Here is an 18318-nt window from a genome sequence, read left to right on the forward strand (position 1 = left end):
GTACTACCCCACCAGGTACATCCAAACGGCTGGGTTCGTTAATAGCACGCCCGTGCTTTTTTCACGTGTGTCCTCCTTCCTCCTGCACCCACGCGGTCACCCACGTTCCCAGGGCTGTTCGAGCAGGGGGGGGAGCTATATGTCCTCACAGGTCAACACCGATGTGCGCTTCAGTTTGTGGGATTTCGGCCCTCCCACTGATCTTCAAGATGGATTCTTGTTCGGGTGGGCAGGGACTCCCCGTCGCTGTGCCCATCAACCAGCGTGGGCAGGAGAGAGGAGGAGGGCGGGGGGGCTAGGCCCACGCGCTCCCACTGATTCTCCGGCTGACGACTAATTCCGAGCCCCGGATCCTCTGACAACACGGGGGGGAAGAGTACCGCTCCCGTATGAGCGCGCCGAGCTAGCTCTGGGCGCACTCAAATTCTTTATAGCAATCCAGCGCCTGCCCCATATATCGTGGCCTCGAACTCTTCCTGCGGCCCGCCACTCTGCCGGGTATGAGGGAGGGGGGCACCTTCAGGGGTCCCTGGCAACTGGTGGTCCTTCACTGTCCTCCACCCCCCCCACGTAGGTGGAGGGGAATCTTTGATGAGGGAGGGGGGGGAAGGGCAGCCCAGGGCCCAGGTGTGGGCACACTGCCCTCCGGATATACGCCTCCCCCGCCGCCAAGCACCCACCTCGTTGTCCGGTCCTCCGGTTCAGATCTCTGCGTCGGAAGAAGATGGCGACCGCGGCTTCTTGAAGAGGGCAAATCCACAGTGGTCAGGCCCTCGGCCGCCCGGCAGTTTCTGGGGCCGCCTACGGCAGGAGGAAGGTGCATGGAGCGGATCCCTCCTCCGCCCCGAGTTGTCAGGGCTCCGGGAGCGCCCCGCTAAGTTCTTCTTGCGGCCCCCCAGGACCTCTCTAGGGGGGCACGCCTCTTCTCTTGACTGTGTACAAGGGGGGGCATTCCCAGGGGTCCCTGGTTGTCAGTCCCTCGCTGCCCACTACCCCCCACATAAGCAGGGGGGGGAATCTCCGATGATAGAGGGGGGGAGAGCCAAGGGCAGCGCAGGGCCCAGATGTGGACTTACTGCTCTCCCAGAGTAGGCCCCTCCCGCCGCCGCACACCCACCTCGCTGTCCGGGCCTCGGGACGGAGTTCCGATCCCACCTCGCGTCGCCCGACCACTTCCGCCAGCATAGGGAGAGAGGCTCCCGGAGCGGATCCCTCCTCCGCATCAAGGTGTTAGCGCCCCAGGAGCGCCCCGCAAATATATAGTGGCGAGCCCGAGACGGAGCGCTTAGTTAAGCGTCCCTCCCGGTCGCCATCTTGGCTCCTCCATCTGCTCAGAGCAGCATTATGATTGGCAGGAGCGCCCTGGCTGGGGGCTCCACGGCAGAGTGGGAGCCTGGGCCTGCCCTCTCCATCCTGGCAACACAGTGCTGGGTTGGAGAAAGCCCTGTGCGCAATGAGGGGAGTGCTCTTATTTTTAAAGGTGCGGGCCCCCATGGCCCCACCCTTTAAAAAAAAAATTATAATGAACATTGTTTATTATTGTTTTATTTTCAAAGGTTTGCAGCTGCTGCTGGCGGGGGGGGGGTGTGGACGCTCCTCCGCCATAGCGGAGGGACCGCCCCTGGCACCAATGTGGATATTTCAAAAGTACACAGCCTTTAACAGCGATGAACTAATAGTTTTCATGTACTCCCCAAGGCCTGCTCCTTGCCCCCAAGCACCTTCACTGCTCTATGGATAACTGTTGATCCTGACTACTTGTACATAGGCTGAACTAGCGCTTAATTCTTCAGCATACCAGCCTCCAGCAACTCAAATGTATTGCTTATGTCTTTCAGCTCCAACTCGCATTTGGACTTTGCGCTGTGCTTTAAATGCCCAATGCGCTTTGACACCCTTACCTGCAGTACATGTTCACCAGGTCACAATAAGCATTCAGGATCACTTCAAAGAGCAGAATAAACCAAAGGTCACAATGGCTGTCCACAAACTTGTCCCTGGTGACATATTTTCCTCACATGCCAGGAGCAGTCCTCTTCCTTACAGTGTCCTCCTCTTCAACATCCCATCCTCGTCGCCACTTTTGGGATGACAGGACACAGTAGTTTGCTGTCAAAAAATCCTTTATACAGCGACCCCTGGTCTCTCCAGTGATCCTCAGCAGGTGACTTCCTTATAGCCTCCTAGAACCCACCTAGAGGGATTCCAGAAGTGAGTGGATCAGTTGCTAGGGAATGACATCACTGCACCAGGAGCAAAAAATACAAATCATAACACAATATAACAAGTGGCTTAGCAATACTCAGTGCCCAAAGCCAGGCACACTAGTGAGGCTAGTTAGAGTTTGAAAAGTGTACGGCTCAATGCAGAGCCATAGGATGAAATATAGAACGGAAATAGGGGACTTGACCATTAATTGCATGCCCTGTAGACAAGCGGAGAGGCAATCAAATGCAGCGCCTTTCATTCCTACCCCCCTGAGTCAGGCGAGGAAGGAAACGGGCATGGAAGACAGTATCAAATTCTGCAGAGAGGTCAAAGAGAACCAGCACACCTGAAAGAAGCAAGCGAAACTGATTTAATTATTTGGCTAAATCTGAAGCCTGCCTGTGCTGCATTACTTTCCAAAACAGAGTAAAGTTATTCATTCACAGTCGCTTCCATTATTGTCGAGATGTTGCACTGCTGTGCACACACCACATGCACATTCTCTGTAGACGGATTTGGTTTTCTGCCAAGCTCTCGAGGCGGGGAAGCTCTGAATTTCTCAAGTAAACTACGGTTTACGCTAGAATATTGGTGCGTGGTTCCTTTTAAGGTGCACAGCAGCAAGAATAGGGAGTCCCTTTGGCACCCTCGGATGGTACATTGTCTCATACATAGTATTTTATCATAGAACTTGTGAGCAGGAGTGTGATTTCATTCCTGACTTGGCATGGGTGAAGAGAATGGATTACACTATGCAAATGAAAGGCACTTTGATATAAATGTGTAAAGACATTTTTGAAAATATGATCTGTGCTAACGAGATTTAATAGAGATAACGGGTAAATAAAACATTAGAAGTGTGTATGCTTATCCATAATTTGTACATTCTAATGATTCCACCAATAAAACATTTCTATAAAAAAGTTTTTTAAAGCAGTGCAGCATACTTAAAAAAAAGGTTCCGTGAATTTCAGAAGACCTTAAGCATTTCTGTTTTACCTGCAGTGAAAAGCAGAGGATTCTGTGAGATTATTTGGGCCCCCCAAACACCTAACCATCTAAGTCCCGATAGGAATTACGCCATCCTTGCTGAATGCAAAATTGAACACACATTTACGCAGAGATGTGTATATTCAATTGCAAACATATGAAATAACTTATTTTGTATGATATAATATATTATAAAATGATATCTTAATTTATAAAATTCACACAAGTCCTATTGAAGAGCTGGCCGTTAAATTCTGATATGTGCATTAACTCCTATTGCCGTGCAGTTATCGGAGTTGGATGTAACTTGTGAAATATATATCGCACCGGTTACCACCCAACTCATAGTGAGAGCCTTCCTGTGCACTTTCTAGCACAGCATCGTCTCCTTTGTTTATACCTAGCATACTTGCCGACAGAGCCAACTGGCCATATATCTCATTAGGCGTTTGGAGGGCAAGAGCCATGAGAGGTTGGTTTTCAAGACCCAGACTGAGAGCGAGAAAGAAAGAAGGCGAGAGAGAGAAATAGAAGAGAGAGAGAGTGAATTGATGAATGGAAAGAGAGAGAGGGAAGAAGAGGGCAGGGAGGAAGAAGGACTGTTTTGAACATTTTTGTTAGTGCTATTTTGGCGCTCAGTCCGGCCTTGCTTGCCTGTTTTTTAAAGTTAAGAAAATCGCCTAGGCCTAATATTGCTTGTATATAAAATTGCCTTTGCTGTAGATTAGTGTTCTCGGCTCGTGAAACGAAACTTCTGATTTTTTTACACTGAAATATTCCTATTTAAAATTATCTGTTTTCATATTTAAATGGAGGAGAGACCTTAGAGTCGAACTTTGATGGCCTGGATGCTAGCTTGCAAGATGTTTTTAAGAGGGGAAATATGCTACATACCAAACAATGGGAGCATATCTTAAATTCACAATCTTATGAAAGCCCGTTATAGACAAACTGTCTTCGTGAGTTCTCCCCTGACTTTGAGAAGTTATACCAAGTCTGTAGTATTTGACTATAAACTGTTTACGTTTTTCAGATTAAATTTAATGTCAGACTATTTCCTCCACGGAAACGCCTTGTCTCAATATGGCAACTTTTCCCAAAACAAACTTACAAAAATGTTAATTCTTTCAATAAGTCCTGCATATTAATTATCTGCACATTGAAGGTGAAGGGGATAAACGTTTGCCTCCTACATTTGCTTTATTGTGTCAGTTTAAAGCACCCTTATTGACTGACAGCTCTGTGGCATTCTGTTTAACAAGGATTTTCAATGATAATGTTGATTCAAAATTTAATAGCATATAAAAATAAAATATTACGTTTTTTGGGACCAGGTGTACTACAATGCGATTTGCAAAAAGTGGTCGCAATTTGCCTACTGACTTTTTCGTGAATCCTTGTGAATCCCATGGACCACTGCCTACTTCAAAAATGTTCTCCCACCATTCACAAAGGAGAAAGAGTCCCTCAGTATTTGGCAAACTATTAATGTTGTGCAACCGGGTTTTGATTGGAAAACACCAATAGAAAACCTGCTATTGCTGCATCCCCCAGTTAAAGTCAGGTCTAGAGAATGCTTGGTCATTTCCCGACTTCAAATAATTTTTCTTCATTGCAGTCATTACTCATATTGACTCATGTCCAAATCATAAGGTGGGCATTGGAACAAAGTTCACCACATTATTGATGCGGTCTAGCCAAGGTCAGAGGAGCAACCCCTTAGAGATGAAATGCTGAGCATGGCCGGTGGGATGCTCTGCCTCCTCTCCACAATGGTCCAAGGAAAACACCCAGAAATAACTCCCCACCGCAGACTGAAGAACACGTCCTAAAGTGTAGGTGGAGTGTAACACAGACAATAATGACCCTTCGCAACAGGGACAGCTTTCACCATACCATACCCTTCTTAGCAGACATAGCTGAGTTACCAAGGTTTGCAGTGCATATTATGTATGCATGTAAGTATATAATTTACAATCTTTTATTTTCATATACAAACCACATGTTCATGTCTATTCACCTATCACTGCAATGCAATAAATAAGTTAATCCGTGAGCCCCATTTAATGACTAATACATGGATCGATACATTTTCAGTCATACCTGCCAGACATTAAAATACAAACTATAGATTGCAAATGGGGTTTAGAAATCAATGCCCTGCTGTCCTCCTTTACATTTTCAACTTATCAGTATCAGTGATGACTTGTTTTGCGAAATGTGCATACATGTAACACATCCTAGAAAGTGAGCCATGGGGAACCTGTGGAGTTGTACCTGTGGTCTACATCAACGGATCTTAAAGGTCTATGGTGTTATTAATGTTCCAAAGCGGCATCGTGACTGTGTTAGCATTGTACAAAAACAACAGTAAAGTAGATTTTAGCACACATGTAACTTCAAATGCATCTTTTCCCATATCAATGGGAGGCTAACATTAAAACTGACCATAATGACAACCTTGGGCTCATTACTTAAGTTATTGGTGGGACTAGGCCCCTCAAGCCCATTTAACTTGGTGCCTCTGGAAACATGTACCCTGCCAACTACCTAGAAACTAAGAAGAACATGTTTCAAGGTCCCTAGTAGCGGGCTCCTCCCTAGGGAGTGACCATAAAGCCATTCTGTTCCCACAGCCTGTCTGCACAACTACTACAGCTCTCCAAAATTGTGCTCACGGCAGCCACTAGGAAAGAGCGAAGAATATGGAAGTGGGGAGAATCAGAGATGGTACCTGCAGCAAAGCAAAAAACAGGCATGGATTCAATGCCGATGAAGCCTGGTCCCCTACAACCCAATGTCAATGGGTTACGAAGCCAAGAATACAGACAAGGCCATCACACAAGCTCCGTGGCCAACAGTCTCATGAATTTATATGGCTCTTCCACCTGACCTCTGTAGCCCAAAAAATTTAACATAGAATACGTACACACAAATCAACCGTTTGTCAATCCAGGCCCACAGGTAGGTGTGTTCTGGATATAGGAACCTGAGAATGTACCACTAGGATTGCTGCACAGGAAGCACAAGTAAGAAAACATAACATTGCCTGCACCACTGAGTAGCACCTAAAGGCGCCCTTTAGTGAAGATGCCCATAGGTGGGTACTAACAACTGCTGTGAACATTGCCCGCCTCTGCCCACACGCCGCCTGTTCTGTGCAGTGTACGTAGTGATGTTGTCATACGCTTCTCTCATTGGATACTCAATGCTGTTCGAAAAACTGGTTGTCTTTTTATAAAATATTGCTAAGTAACATTTCTTTTAAGGCTAGTTAACCGCTTCTCTGTTCTAGAAAGTGAAAAGTTTTGGCGCAGGTTAAATTATAGGTATTCCTGTGAAATGAATGCATTTTATAAATGATAATGAAAAATATCTTCTCATCCACTTATAAATCAGTGACCTTTGTTTGGCTGTAGCATTTACGACACTAATACAAATGGTGGTTCTACATTAGTGTTTTTAAAGGAGCAGGCGCGAGTTAATGACAACAAATATTATAGGCAATTATTAGTAATATTCTTCTATGTTTGTGAGTCTATAACGAAGTACAAATTCAAACTTACTTTTGGCAATGCTTTCATGTGCTCCTGTATGTGCAAAAATGTTTTACATGTTGATACTGGTCTTCATTCTAGAAAAGTTGACTTGGATCACTGCTTAATTCGTCAATCAAGAGAAAGTGATAAGGAAGTTTTATGTGTGGTCATGGAAAGTATAAGGACGACAAGGCAATGCTCATTAACCGTGCATGCTGGTATGCGTGGAGAAACAATGAGGGTAAGTGATGAATCAGGATCAGGAATGTGGATTACTGTGCTTGTGACATTGTTCAGAAAGCTGTACAGTCTTCAGTGTATTGAAGGTTACGCTATGTTATAGTATGCGGTCTTTGTACAGCAAAGCATTCACCAGTTCCTTACCTCAATATTCAGATTGTACTCTGCAGATTGTGGCTTTTCCCACAGCAGCTCCCATGAGAGCGCAAGTTGGAGGCTTAAAATTATCCAAATGGAAGGCACCTCATGGGAATCTTGCGCCATCCCCCCGAAATTGTGCGGGTGTGTCATCAAATTTCGGGGACTGTGATGGCCACATAAGACTATAATTCTGATGCATTGATACATCTATTCTGATCTGGTGAGTTTGTGGCACAATGTTGTTGGGGCACATATTCAGTGTTCTGTTATGTTCTTCCTTCTGTATTGTATCATGATTGCATTTATACAGCGCTTACTGCCCCCGACAAGGAGTTAAAGTACTTTATAGCAAGTAACACTCTACTCTGGAACCCAAGGTTAGAGGTTAATCCAGTGTTTCTTAGTTAATATTGGTGATTGGGATTTGTCTTGTGCTCTTTTGAAACTGGTCTACCCATTTCCTCCATTTCTTTGTGGTAGACTAGGTTAGTAGGTTGATAGTCCAGGTGTAGTGCATAAAAACACTTTCCTTTTCTCTTTAAGTGTCCTCAAGTCGATATTGACTGCAACCATTTAGATATATTAACCCTAGAATACCCTATCTTCTGTTTGGATCTTCGTGCTTCTAACTGGTGTTTTCATTGCTGTCATGAGTGAGCCCATGCACCTTCCTGCTTGTCGCCCTCTTCATCCTTTCCCTTTGACTGTTCCAAGCATCACCGACTTTTCCAGGAAAATTGAGCCTTCACATAATGTATCTAAAGTATAAGAGCTTCAAACTACTGACCTGAGCATTGAGTAAGAGTTCTGGCTTGATTTGATCAATGATACATCTGTGTGGTTTTATGACTGTCCATGGTATTCTTAGCAATCTCTTCCAGTACCAAAGTTTTAAGGTATCTACGCTTTTCCTGTAATGTACCTTCACTGTTCAACTTTTGCATCTACATAGTGTCATGGGGAATACTATTATCTGTACAATTCTGACCTCTGTTGTTGTAGATACATCATTACATTTGAAAGGTTTTTTCTAGCCTTTTCTCGCTCTGTTCAGTACTAATCTGCAGAATATGTAATCTATGCTTGTTGTTTCCGGCGCGGAGCACCAGCACTTATTTTTGAGAACCGGAATTTATTTTTCTGCCTCAAGTAGTTACTGTGAGCAAAAGACACTCATGGGAAAGACGGAAGAAGAGAAAAACGAAAAAGTGTCACAATGGGAGAAAGCAGAAAGCTGCAAGAGTGAGCTGAAGAGGCAGGGAGTGGCTGTAAATGGATTGAAGAGGCCCACAATGGCTTCAGGATTACACTGCGTCAGTGTTTGCACATTTATTTGCAGCAGCCATGCGTTTAAAAGGAGGGCTTTGGGAACCGGCACGTTTTTATTTACAAATTAAGCACTGGTCTTGACTACTGCATCCTTGATTATTAACCGTTGATCATAGAAGAAGCATCTAGTTTTTGACCATCAATTTTAAAGTTTGCTGCTGCACCCGTTGTCATCACTTTAGTCTTTTTTACATTTAGCAATACTCTCATTCTTTCGCAATGCTTTTATTATGAGGGTACTCAGCTCTTTTTGACTTTCAGCTACAAGAGTAATTTTATCAGCATAATGATGGTTCTAGATGTTTCTTCTGACAGTTGTGAATCTACGCACATCTTCCAGACCAACTTTTTACATTATGTATTGTGCCTACAAGTAAAATTATTAGGGTGAACAAACGAAGACGTATCTAACTCATAGCAATCTGGAACCAGACTATTTCACCATGTTTTGTTTTGAATGTGGTTCATGTTCCGGCCCAGGATAGTGCTTCTGGAAAAGAGGTGTTTTCCTGGTGGACTGTCAGGGTGGGGGTTGGTTTCACTGATAATGGGGGCCAGTTTTGTTTCTCGGGCGGTTGGGCCACAAAAACAAACAATGCAAACAAATGGTTTTAAAGTATGCCAAGTTACTCTCACTTCAAAACCATATGTATTTACATTTGGCTATCTCCTGAATCCAGGAGTGCTAAACTTTGGGGTTTTAGGGGAAAGGAGAGAGCGATCCTCTGTTTCTAGGATCAAAGTCCAGTACATAGATGATTAAGGCTTTTCAAATTTCAAAACAATGTATTTCTTTATAATGTGACCACGACAATCCATTTTAGTTTAGTACATCATTGCATTGAGTGGCAACTCTTAGAAGGGATAGATTCTAATTATGAACTGAGAAGCATTCATACCCCCACCATCACTGCCCTGACGGCGATTCTGTTAGTGTATCAAGAGGAAAGACAGCTGTCTTTTGCCCTCTATATGTGGTCTAGAGTGTTACTATAGATGGAGTAACTTTATATTATTTCGGTTTTGTGCAGCACACACCCCGAACTAATGTATTTTAAAGTGCTGTCATCTGAAGCAAAACGATGAACTGTGAACAAAGCAATTGCCTGGATTCACACAATGTGGTCAGGTGGAAGCCAGGACAGATGCAGTTTCCTGGTTTCACATTGTGCAATTCAGCCACTAGATGTTTATCTTATTCTCTATCCCATTTTAGATGAAAGCGTAATGGTTTATGTTTAATCCATTTATGCCCTAAATCAGTGAACTGAGTTAAATACAATCCTACACAATTCATTAGGATTGGTGGTGGTAATGTTTGGAGAAGGTGATGTTTTAGTTGCAGAAGCTAAAATGAAACCAGAGTACCCGTCCTTGTTCAGTGTATTGAGCCTATTTGCTTCATGTAGCTAAGAGTTTGTATTCATTGTCATCCATTTTTTATTTAATGAATTCATCTACTCACTCCTCACCATCCAACTCTTCATTCATGCAGCCATCTCCAACAGTCAATCAATCAAGCAAAAGATTTGTAGAATGCTACTTGTCACCCATGAGGGTATCCAGGCACTGGCAGGGTCCAGCTGATCAGCTGAATCGCCAGGTCTTCAGGGATTTTCAGAAGTCTAGAAGAGATGGGGAGGTCCATAGATGAAAGTTTAGCTCATTCCATGCCTTCGCTGCGATCTACATCTCCGCATCTCCGCATCTGCTATATCAGATGTGAGGGTGAGGACTGGGAAAGGGATGCAGAGTAGAAGTGTCTGGTGAGCTGATGGAAGTTCAGGCAGTGGTTCAAGTAGGTGGGTCTGCAGTTGTGTATGGCCTTGTATGCATAGGTTAAGAGCTTGAAATTGCATCTTTTCTGTACCGGTAGCCAGTCGAGTTCCCTGAGACAGAAGATGCATTCTGTATGGTCTGTAGTCAAAGGAGGAGGTGCACTGCAATCCCTGCGTAGAGAGCATTGCCATAGTCCAGTCAACTGGAGGTAAGGGCCTGGGTGATGGTGCATCTGGAGCTTTGGGGTAGCCATCTGAATATCTTACGAAACATATGGAGGATGAAGATACAGGAGGAGGAGGAGACAGAGTTGACTTGAGTCATGATGGTTAGCTTGTTGTCCAGAATGATGCCTGGGTACCTAGTGTGGTCAGTGTGGTAGGAGAAGGTTCAAGTTCTGAGGGCCACCAGGATGCGTCCCAAGGGGTAGCTTTTGTTTCTGAAAATCATACCTCTGCCTTCTCCATGTTGAGCTTCAGGCAGTTGTCGTTCATCCAGTTGGTGACGTCTGTCATGCAGTTGTGGAATTTAGTCTTGGTGTTTGTGGTGTCTTGGGAGAGGATGAGTTGTGTGTTGTCTTCACCGGACATGATGTTGCATCTGTGGGTTTTGGCGTTACTGGCCAGAGGTGTCATGTAAGTGTTGAAGAGGGTGAGGCTGAGCAAGGATCCTTTGGGTACTCCACAAATGATTTCCTTGGGTTCAGAGGTGAAGGAGGTTGGTGGATTTTTTGCATTCTTTCAGTGAGGAAAGAGGTGAGCCATCAGAGGGCAGCTCCTTGGATGCCTATGTTGTGCTGCCTTGTGATGAGTGTCTGGTAGGAGACAGTATCAATGGTTGCCAAGAGGTCTAGGAGGATCAGTGCTGCAGTCTCTCCTATGTCGAGTAGGGCTCGAATATCATTGGTAGATACAATGAGAACTGTCTCTGTGCTGTGGTTGCGGAATCTGGATTGGGAGGAGTCGAGTAGGAGTTTCTGTTCAAGATGTGAGGAGAGTTGTTGGTTGATGGCTTTTTAAAAAGGTTTGGCCAGGAATGAAAGCAGGGAGATTGGTTGGTAGTTGTTGAGTTCCCTGGGGTCTGCCGATGGTTTCTTTAGTAGGATGTTGACGTCTGCGTGTTTCCAGTCCGTGGGGAAGGTGGCCATGGCAATTGAGGTGTTGAACAACGTGGTGAATATGTGGCTGATTCTGGCTTTGCCCAGGTAGAAGATGTGGTGATTCTGGCTTTGCCTAGGTAGAAATGTGGTGAGGGCATGGGTTGGTTTAGGCTCCTGTGTAGACCAAGTTCATGATGGAGCTGGTGTCCTGTGGGGTGAGCTGGCTCCATTCGGTTTGTTGAATGTGGTGATTGCAGTGTTGTTGTGTTGCTTGAAGAAGTAAGTAGACTTGGGCTAGGGTTTGAAGTTACTGTAGATATTGGTGATCTTGTTGGAGAAGTTGTTAGCAAGGTTGTCGCAGAGGGGGTAATATTGTTTGTTGTGGTTGAGGGGTTGGAGAATTCTTTGACAATGCTGAAGAGTTCTTTGCTGTTATTGGAGCTTGATTCAATGCATGAGGCTAAGGCCTTTTTCTTCCATTTGCACAACTAAAAGTGGTAGAAGTTAAGGGCTGTCTTGAAGATGGTCTTATCAGTCGTGTCCTTACTGGTAGGCCATCTCCTTTTCAGGTGTTTACAGAGTCAGTCAGTGGTTCTGAGGTCTTCAGTGTACCAGCTAGCCTGTTTGGTGGACCTCCTGTTGGTGTTGTTGCCAATAGGAGGGATGCTGTCGGGCAGTTGGTGTTCCAATTGTTGAAGTATCTGACATTCTGTTCCAGGTTGTTGGAGGAAATGGCGTAAGTGGTGTTGAAGGGTGTTGGTCCATGTGTCCTTTGGGACTTTGCTCCAGCTGCAGTAAGGGGTGTTGGACTGGTGTTGGAAGTCCGTGAGCTGATGCTGAAGTGGATGATGGAATGGTCAGTCCAAGTGAGTTCCTTGATGTGGTTGTACCTGATGCAGTCGCTAGGGGTAAAGATGGGGTCTAGAGTGTGGCCTGCAGTATGTATGGGGTCGTGGATGAGTTGGGTGAATTCAATGGTGTTCATGCTGTTGAGGACATTGTCGTCGTCAAGATGGAAGTTGAGGTCACCGATGAAGATGTAGTTGTTGGAGACTCTGGCGAGTGGGGCGATGAAGTTGGCAATGTAGTTGCAGAAGGCTGGACGTGGTCCTGGAGGACCGTAGGCGAGGGTGCCCCAATGGTGGTTTTGCTGTCTGTTTGGAGTCAGACGTTGAGGTGTTCCATGGCTGTGGTAATGTTGTCATGTGTGGTGTGCATTAGATAGATTCTTTGTGTCAGGATTGTTGATGCAGTTGCAGTGAGTGATCTTTTATCCTTCTGGTAGTGAGGTGGCGATGTCAGGCACGGTAGTGGGGTTGAGCCAGATCTCAGTGAGGAAGAGGACGTTGGATGTGAGGGTGGAGGTGCAATCCCAAATCTCAGTGGTGAGTTTTCATAGTGAGTATGTGTTGAGAAGAGCGTCTGTGAGTTGATGTTTTGTTCAGGTGGTGTCTGTGGTGTGTTTGGGGGGGTGGGACTGGTCAGTGGGCAGGTGTGAGTGCTGTGGCAGGTGAAGGGGCAGTGTTTGTTGCAACGTCCAAGGTTGAGGGTGTAGAGAGCGGCGATGAGTATTTCGGGGAGCAGGAGTGCCAGGGGTTGTGGTTTTGGGCAGGATCCTGGAACAGACGGGCATGCTTTTGGTGCACCTTCTGTGCCCCAACAGTGCACCTACTGCATGTTTGTGCTGTGGCCTGCATTAAGTAGGGGTTGGAGTGGGCTGGGATTCTGTTGATTGGAAGAATGGTGAGTGGGAAAATCCAAGCCGTGGCGGTGTCAGTGGATCAGTTTGGAACAAGCAGGAACTTGAGGCCACAGGCAAGTGACAGGCTAGGTGTCCAGGTGCCTACAATCTCCAATCTCCATCAATCTATTCAGTGATTGGACAAGGGTCCATAATGAAAGATTTGTTGTACAATGCACCATATTTGCAATCTTTTACATTTTTTTGGGAGGGAACGTCCCTTCCCCCAACACACCCCAACCCCTCTTGCATTGATCAGGTACACTGCACTCGCTTTCTACAAGGGGTCTGAGGACAGGTCAGACAAAATGTGCCAGGACTGCTTTTGTTTCCCATTCTGCCCCTGTTCATGTCCAGTGTATAGGTTATGTTTGAGAACAATGAGATGTTCTGGGCCATACATTTTCCTAAGAACGTTCCACAATTTAACATGGTCATCACCATTGTTGGGAATAGAACACCTTTCATTACAGCTGTAATACAAATGTGCAGTAGTATTTGGAATCAAACACCTTCAGTTATAACTCTAAAACAAAGGTACAATAATATTTACAACTTATATTCTTATGTTAATTATAAAACAGCAACTTCGTTTTAGCTCAAACCACAATAGTCTCTCAAATTTCTTATTCTGAAATCAGCACTGAAAATTTACTATATTCCTCTCTTTCTAATCTAGTTGAAGCTCACTCTACCCAAAATACTATCAAATTCAGCCTCTGTAATTGGTGACTGTCGATAGGTCCTGCTAAAATTGTATTCCAAAATATGAGTTGAGTAAAAGCTATTTTTCTAATAAACCAGGTTGCTTTTGTTCACTAGCTTAATAATGTTGCTTCAAAACAGAGACAGTGAAAGGGGCAAGTTAGATTATTTAGAATATGTTACAAATGTTATTTTGCAAACCCTCCTAATTTGCCTTTAAGTGAATGCAATTTTTTGTCTCCAGTACTTTTAGCAGAAAATGATCTGCTTACTCATGGACATCAGCCTTAGAATACGTCCACAAAAAGAACTATTCCAGACTGAGAATCTAAATACTATATAAACATTAGATCGTTAATGCAAGATATTTCAACTGTCCACCAATATGGAGAGGATACAGGGAAGGGAGTTGGCCAAAGTTACCATATGGACTGCTGCCCAGGTTTCAATACAAGACAGTACCATACAGGCCATACACCGTTGCCAAAACTCCTCAGATGCAAATGTCTGAATTAAACTAACCAAAGTCTTTGATTATCTAAAATTGAGCTTTTCTACCTACTAATGCCACATGGATTGGTTGGCCATTCTCCAAATAGCAGTGAAAGTTAAATTTGTAAACCAGGCATTAGATTTATCCAAATTTGTCAAAAAGAAAAGGAAATATTTATTTCAGTAACCCAGTTATCCATTCCTATAATTGATATCTTGATTATCTGAAGCCCTATTTTTATTTAAGACGATGACCATCCCCTTGTACTGGAGATGTTACAGCTGACTACCCACATTCTAGTCCATAGTTTCCAAAAGTACAGTAGCTGTTTACAAATCAAACGTGGAACTCGGAAAGCATCACCACACATGTATGTTCAAAAAGATCTCTAAGAACTGAAGCTTTTTGTTACTTTTATTAGCAAATGCATATTCTGTGATATTGCTTTGTAATTAATAATTAGACCAAGAATAAATACAAATATTGTCAAGAATGTTGTTGAGTGTTGAAAAATATTATGCCCCTAGCTTGTGCATAATGATTTCTCTCATATTTTAAAACATTTTACACTTTTAAACCATCGTTTTTATGCTGCTTGCCCCTTAACCTAATGAGCTCTGCACAGATGCTCTCCTACCACCTTGGTGGATCCTACCCTATCTACATAGCTTAAACACACCACCATTCACAGCCTTCGGAGTCCTGAGTCTTCAAGCACTGTTAGTATCCCTCATCATCCCACACCCAGTGTTGTGATAGGTGAAATGACAATGAGAAGTTAGAATACACATCTTCCCTCAGTGCCACACTAGGCATCCTTACCCTTCTTTAGGAGGCTCCATCGCCCATCAGCAGATTTAATAAAATGGGGTTGACCATTAAAAATATCTTTTAGTCTACTTACTCCCAAGTTATGGACTCGAGGATAACAGTTTTTTTCAAGTCCCATCAGGAAGTAGGAGCTTCTCAATTTATATCACATCTAGTAAAAGAGTACAGGAGTCATGCACTTTTTCGGAATAGGGAGGGTGTAATCCTTTCAACTTTTAGAATAGAATGACTAAAGAAAAACTGGACAGATGTAGAGTTACTGACTTGGAAGTTGTTTTGGAAGGGGAACAATGGGCTTGTTTTACCAAACGTCTACTTCAGAAAAGAGTTTCTAAACCTCTTGGATGACGAAAATAATTTAAGCTACAAATACATGAATGATTATCATGTCATATGCTGTAGCCTTTAAAGAAGATGAGCGACCATTACGAATCAGGAGGAGCTGATCCTGGCTAACAAAGTCCTTTTCCACTTGACTCACCTTCTGCTTTACAACTGCAACTCTGTTGCCCGTTTTGACAAGCTGTTGTTCAGCCCATTAAAAGGTGATTACGTTTTAGCAAAGTTTGGGTGGTTGAGTGAGCATTCTTGCTTGCTTCAACTTGAAATGTAGATACTAAAGCAAAAATGTCACTGTAAATCTATATGAACACAACTGCCATTTCTGGGTGGTGACACCATATTTTGTGCCTTTTACTGGACTCTTAATTTTTCTGGTGGTAGAGCTTTGTGAACTTTACCTCTTTTAACCAGTAGAAAATATTGCCTGTGCTCCCCCTTTTAAACATGGTCAAATTGGCATACTCCAATATTTTACTTGTCTATAATTCCCTAAAATGTACCCAGGGACTGTAAGTTCAACGTCATTAGTAGACTGCAGCTCCTCTTGTGCCATCCACTACAGTGACAGTGTAAAACAAGGCGTCTGGCCTACCATTGTAGCCTGACAATGGCAGTTTAAACACTGCAATTTGACCTGTCAAAATACCCCTTTTGACAGGTCAAAACCTCCCTTTTAAATTTTATTGATTCACTCATATATAGGCCTTATTGACCATGAGGCACAGTGCATCGTACTTTAAAGTAGAACATGTAGAAACTTAACTTTTACACTTCCTTACAGTGACTAGCACCCAAAACCTATTTGCACTCTGGCAGGTCTAACTGTCATATGTAGAAAAGCAGAGCACAGATTAAAAATGCTAATACTGTATCTCGAGAATGGGACTAGCTAGAAAAATAATGAAACCACTGTTTTTAAAATTATTAAAAGTCCAATTTAATGGTGCAGTTGGATTTTTTATAAATATTATGGAAAAGTAAATCTTTAAAAGTTGCCTTTTCCCTGTCTGAAGTTCCTGGAGGCTAAATTTGCATTTGCTCTTCCACATCTGCCAGGCAGTCATTAGCATTTTAATAAGTGTGAAAATAGGTTTGAAGTGCCACTCAGCAGCAAACAATAGGCTAACCTGAATGGGCAGATATGACGTCTGTGAACCTGACAGAAAATGCATGGCAGGGCTGTGACCATCCTTTTGATATTACAGTGTCAAGTCCTGCTTGAATGTCAAATCCTGCTTGATGGGTCGGCTGTATGTTTACGTATAACACTGGGGATGCACTTGAAAGGAAGGGAAACAGTATGCCAAAACAAGTCTTGTGTCCACTGTCTGGTTGGCTGGAAAACCCTGCTTTGTTCCACCAGACTTCTGTCTCTGGGTTTATTGAGGGTACAGTGATTGCTGTAAACTGGATTTTAGTGTTACGTGTGGGAGGACACTAGGATCAACATAGTATACTCCTCACACACAGCCCTAGCCATCAGAGTGCATGTTAGTGTGGCCAAAGACTTCTGCCACCTTAAATATACCCAAAGTGGTAGGGTAAATGCTCAGGAAACGTTTACCTCGTTAGGATGTGTCAAAATGTCATTACCACCCACTAGCTGGTGTCACCTCAAGACACCCACTTTAGAACATCCCTTGACTTGAGGAAGATCAGAAGTGTACCGAGCTTTCTGTCTGTGACCTGAGAAGAGCCATGAAGGACTGGACCTGCTCTCTGTTGTCTATCAGATGGTGGATGTATATTTTTATACCTTGTGAACTGTCCAGCAGTTGATTCCATTAGTTCACATTGTACTCAGGAACAAAGGGCCAGATGTAGAAAGTAATTTTGAATTTCTTAACGGTTCAAATCACTATTTTGGGCCGTTAAGGAATGCTAAATGGGCAGAGGTTTGGGCGTAAAGGCCTCTTAAGTCTTAACTTAGAGGTCACTTAATGTACTACTATGAAATGCTTACAGAGGTGTCTTAAAAAGTTACCTTTTAGAAACAGACATTAAGTGGTTAAGCCGCCTCCTATAATTATTACCAACCTAGACTAGATATGGCTGTATTCCACTACAATCATTGTTATGAATGGCCTGTTCAAATCCTCTTTATTTCCTTGTCTCAGAATTACCGTTACAGAGCGTTGTGGTGATTTAAGGAGTGGGCAGTAACAGTAGTTATACGTTTTTTGGATCACTTTTGGGGATCAGTGATTCTGTGCCGATTCCTTCATGTTTTCTCCTGGAGTTTCACACTGGAATTTCACCTACCCTTAAGCAGCCGAAAACTCGCTGTGAAACAAATCCTATCATGGGGTCAACTGGTATATATGTGCTAATCAGGAAGAGGGCCTAGCTCTCTTAAGAGAATACTAACAATTTCTAGAACTTTTCTGTAATTCAGTTCCATTTCTTTCTGAAAACCTTCAAGGTAGAAACATCTGGATAACTGTTTATTGTGATTGATTACTATTTTAGAAGGGGTCACAAAAAATCAAGGATGCCAGTTGGTAATCAGGCATCTGTAATATGTTTAAACTAGGGAATTCTAGACCAGTTATTAGGAGTTAAGACACTCACTTAGGGCCAGATTTACAAGGTCCTAGCACCACCACAGTGTCACTTTTTGTGACGCTCCGGTGGTGCAGTGCAGTGCACCACATTTACAAGGTAGTGCTAAGCCACTTTGTGTGGCTAACGCCGCCTTGTATATAGGGCTCCCAAATGCAGTTTCCTGCTTCAGAGGGGCGTGCAATGGGTGTTGCTGTGGGCGTTCCACTGCAACACCCATTCCTTTTGATGCTGCCACAGATTTATAAGGAGTAAACCTGTGGCAGCGCCAAAAACTAACGCTACCCCAGGGGTGGCAGTAGCATGGCACCACGAGGAG

General features: G+C 43.8%; 1 protein-coding gene across 2 annotated transcripts in view; it reads left to right on the forward strand.

Annotated features, from left to right (window-relative positions):
- Nucleotides 1-18318, forward strand: part of PJVK (pejvakin) — a 124120-nt gene that overhangs the window by 33546 nt on the left and 72256 nt on the right. For both annotated transcript variants that reach the window (XM_069221368.1, XM_069221369.1), the window contains exon 3: nt 6837-6978. In XM_069221368.1, the coding sequence (XP_069077469.1) occupies nt 6837-6978 (142 nt within the window). The remainder of the gene's footprint in view (nt 1-6836; nt 6979-18318) is intronic.

The sequence above is a fragment of the Pleurodeles waltl genome, chromosome 3_1 (genome assembly GCF_031143425.1).
Source record: "Pleurodeles waltl isolate 20211129_DDA chromosome 3_1, aPleWal1.hap1.20221129, whole genome shotgun sequence".
Classification (NCBI taxonomy): domain Eukaryota; kingdom Metazoa; phylum Chordata; class Amphibia; order Caudata; family Salamandridae; genus Pleurodeles; species Pleurodeles waltl.